The following is a 3,681-nucleotide window of genomic DNA, read 5'->3' as shown; positions in this document are numbered from 1 at the left end:
AAAATTTATTTATTTTATAATAATTTTATAATCATCTTTACAAAAAGTTGTAGCAATCTAAAATAGGTCATGATCATTCTCAATAGCAGAGTCTTCTCATGTAGAAAGCATATCATGGTGCTCATCTTGATCTATTGGTTAGGAGCTTTTGCTTCCAATCAAGAGTTATTGTGTTCGTAGTTTGTGTATGCAATGTGTGTATGAATTTGTATTAATTAAACTAAATATAAAATAAAAAAAGTTAAAGCATATCTTTTTTATTTTATTGAAATGAGAATAACATAGAGTAAAATGAATTCATCTCGAAAAAGATTTGAAAGTTATTCAAAAAGATAAGCCCTATAATTTGGAATAAAGCGAACTAACTTTATTAATCAATATATAATAGCCCATAGTATATTGTGATCATTCCCACAATTAATGATATAAATATGTTAGCATTTTCATTTTAAAATAAGCATACTTTAAAGAAGCATATTTAAGATTGGAAAAATTATTATGTACGGTCCTCGAACGGCCTCCAGAGGAGAATGATAACGCGTCACATCAATTTTTTATTATGTATCACTGATGTGTACCGCTCGGTACTAATGACACGACGCATTCTAATTCGACTATGAATCATTCTGTGATCACACAGAATAATTTCTTCTAAATTTGAGAACTACATACTCGTCTTCTTAAATTGTTCAACAATCAATTAAGAGATTTTGAATTATACAATTATATTCTTAAAATAGTCTTCCATCCCTCAACAGTAGTCTCAGTTATTTTAGCTGGAGCATTAGTGGTTGAGAGACTGACAGAGAGAAAGCAAAAACAAGGCCTTTTGGTCCCTCAGCGAGCAAAAGCCAGCGGAGAAAGCTATCAACAGTGTGATTCTGACGCTGAGACCTGAGACAGCAGCAGCAAAAGCCAAACTGCTGCTGCTGCTCTGTAAGTGATAAGCCCAGCAGACCACTGTTACAGGCTTCGACGCTAACCTGCGCACTTCTGACACTTTCAGTTTCAAAAGAAGGATACTGTACATTACTGATAATTTCACACCAATTTCTCATCAGTTCAGTCTCCCTCACTCCAAAAATTTATTAAGTTGTTTCCTGGATATAAATTATAATAAGGTAATTAATGCTGAAAATTAAAAGCTTATGTAGCATTAATTTTAAAATATTTTTAATAATTTTTAATTTATTATTCATAAATTTTATTAATTGAATTATAAAATTGGCTATTTATGCTATCTAGACATCTTTTGAAATAACTTTTTTATTATTAAAAATTTTTAAACTAAAAATTTGTATTAAAAATTTATTTAGAAAACTTTCCAAACGGAGCCTTTATTAAAGTAATTTTCTAATTAAAAACTTTTATTTGAAATTTTAAAATAAATATTTTAATTACGTTCCAAATGATATTATTATTCAAATTTTAATTAATAAATTTGTAATTATTTTCTTTTTGTAAATAGAGATAAAATATATAGGTTGGAAAATTAATTTTAAACATTATCATTATTGTAAATAAATAAATAAAAGTTTATTATACACAGAGTATCTCATATAAGATCAAATCTATTAAAAGTAATGTACGTTAATTTAATTTTAGCTTTGAATTTTTCATTAATTAATCGAGTGATCTGAATGGTTTAAGTTTAAGATTTTTAAATTGATTAAGTTCTATTTGAATATTGTAAGAAAAATATTTTTATCTCAATCGAAAAAAAACATTATTTTATCATAGAAACAAATAGTTTAAAAGTCAAATTCAATTTTAGCCCACTTCCTTTATCTGCAAAAGCAGGAGCGCATTGATGAAATGTTACAGAGAAACGAAGTTAAAGCTGAACCACACTCTGATTTCAGCTCATAATCCATCCATCCATACATCCTACAAAAGAAGATTCTGCAGCCCACACTCTGCTCCCTCGCTCAGTGACACTTCCTCTGCGCTCTGCAATTCTCACCATACTTTATCTCAACAAAAGAGCAAAAGCTGTTCCCACTTTCAACCTGCAAAAACTGCTATTTGGCTTACAAACGCAGCCTCAAACAGTCACCTTTCCCGTTCTTTTGATACGGACTAGCTCGTTCATCTCTGAAGAAGAAGAAGAAGATGATGATGATGATGGAAGTTGGAAGGGGAAATGGCAATGTCATCACTGGGAAATCTTTTTGCCCCTTCACTCCTTCTCAGTGGCAAGAACTGGAGGAGCAAGCTATCATGTTCAACTGCATGGCAGTAGGATTGCCAATACCAACTCATCTCCTTCTCTCTCTCAGAAGAAGCAGATACTCTCAACCAAAGCCGGGCTTTTTTCCTCCATACTCTCCTTGTAAGTTTCTTCTTGATTCTTATTTCAACTTTGTTTTCATGAAATTGATTTGGCTGAGCTTGGTTATTGCAGTGGGATGGGGTTGTTTTCAGTTGGGATCAAGCGGGAGAGCAGAGGATCTAGAGCCAGGGAGGTGTAGAAGAACTGATGGGAAGAAGTGGAGATGTTCGAGAGTGGCTTGCCCAGATTCCAAGTACTGTGAAAGGCATCTTCATAGGGGAAAGAATCGTTTGAGGAAGCATAAAGATGCCTCTCTTCAACATGAAAGCTCTGCTGCCTCAGTTCTCCCTTGCTCTCCTCTTTCTCTTCTTCCTCCTATCAGCAAAAGCAAAGACACAGCCTGTAAAGAGCCCAGGTGAGTTAAGGGAAATAATTCCTAATTTAGCAGATATTTGATCTAGTAAATGTTCTAAATTATCTAATAAATTAACTATCTTATTGATTAAAAAAGAATCCCCTTTAAAGCTTTTTTGTTTCTCTCCTTCTCCTTGTCTCTGTTACTGATGAAGAATTCAACAGGTACTTTCATGGAACCTCTGGATTGATTTTCCATCATTGCTCTGTATTGGGTTCAGACTTGAGATTAGAAAGACCTGTGGAGTCTGAGAAGGGAGGAAACCATAAGCCAATTTCTCTTCATTGCTTCTTTGATGAAAGGCCAGAGAAGATTGCAGAGGATGATGGAGCTCGGAGCTCTCAGTGCAAATCACTGAAAAGAGCAGAAGATTTAACCAGTTCTGGATCTGTGATTCCAGAGCCTTTGCCTGTATTACTTGATCTAAATGTTTGATTAGTGCTGTATTTTCATTACTAAATTATTAGTTAGTTTTTCTCTTCAAATTGGAATATTTCTGGGTTTCTTGGGGTGAATAGATTAATCTTTTTGTTTTTGTTTTTCCTTTGGCATGTTCCATTGTTCTGATTTTAGTGCTGAGTTTCATGTGAATATTTTCAGATAGGATTGAAGAGCTAATTTTGCTTTGTTAATGGTTTCCATGTTTTGTTCTAAGCTGATAATAAATGCTTCGCTTTGAACAGCTTTCTTATGACTTTTTAGATCGAAACTATAATTGTTATCTATGCACTGTTTTTTAGCGGTTGAGCAAATTATTGAAAATTGAAGTGGCATTGGGACTGAGATTTTGAATCGGGATTTGAAAATGGCAGGAAGATCTGATTGAATCTTGGTTTTGATAGAGTTTGGATTTGAATTGACAAGCGACTTCATCAAACCCTTGGTGGATAGAACTTTTAGTCGAAATTATTTTGTTTGAAAGACATTTATGCTTTGTTTGGGATGACTTTCTTACTGCTTCTTAAAGCAGTTTTTTAATATAAAATTAAAAGTT

At 33.0% G+C, this 3,681-nt stretch overlaps 1 protein-coding gene across 1 annotated transcript; it reads left to right on the top strand.

The window, feature by feature from the left end:
• The first annotated feature begins 1,775 nt into the window (after positions 1 to 1,775).
• Positions 1,776 to 3,319, top strand: LOC110094773 (growth-regulating factor 1). The gene is made up of 3 exons (XM_020820101.2): positions 1,776 to 2,332; positions 2,405 to 2,687; positions 2,852 to 3,319. The coding sequence occupies exons 1-3, from the start codon at positions 2,113 to 2,115 to the stop codon at positions 3,120 to 3,122; spliced, it is 774 nt and encodes a 257-aa protein (XP_020675760.1). The 5' UTR covers positions 1,776 to 2,112; the 3' UTR covers positions 3,123 to 3,319.
• Positions 3,320 to 3,681: the final 362 nt, after the last annotated feature.

Source organism: Dendrobium catenatum, unplaced genomic scaffold (genome assembly GCF_001605985.2).
Source record: "Dendrobium catenatum unplaced genomic scaffold, ASM160598v2 fragScaff_scaffold_659, whole genome shotgun sequence".
Taxonomy (NCBI): domain Eukaryota; kingdom Viridiplantae; phylum Streptophyta; class Magnoliopsida; order Asparagales; family Orchidaceae; genus Dendrobium; species Dendrobium catenatum.
Note: the sequence above shows the minus strand (reverse complement) of the source record. Positions and strands in the feature narration are given on the sequence as shown.

Bases quoted from the DNA above. Each gene is read 5' to 3' on its own strand.
- LOC110094773 (XM_020820101.2), top strand. From the start codon at position 2,113: ATGATGATGATGATGGAAGTTGGAAGGGGAAATGGCAATGTCATCACT. The intron at 2,333-2,404 runs GTAAGTTTCTTC...TGGTTATTGCAG, and splicing joins TTTTCCTCCATACTCTCCTT to TGGGATGGGGTTGTTTTCAG. The intron at 2,688-2,851 runs GTGAGTTAAGGG...AGAATTCAACAG, and splicing joins ACAGCCTGTAAAGAGCCCAG to GTACTTTCATGGAACCTCTG.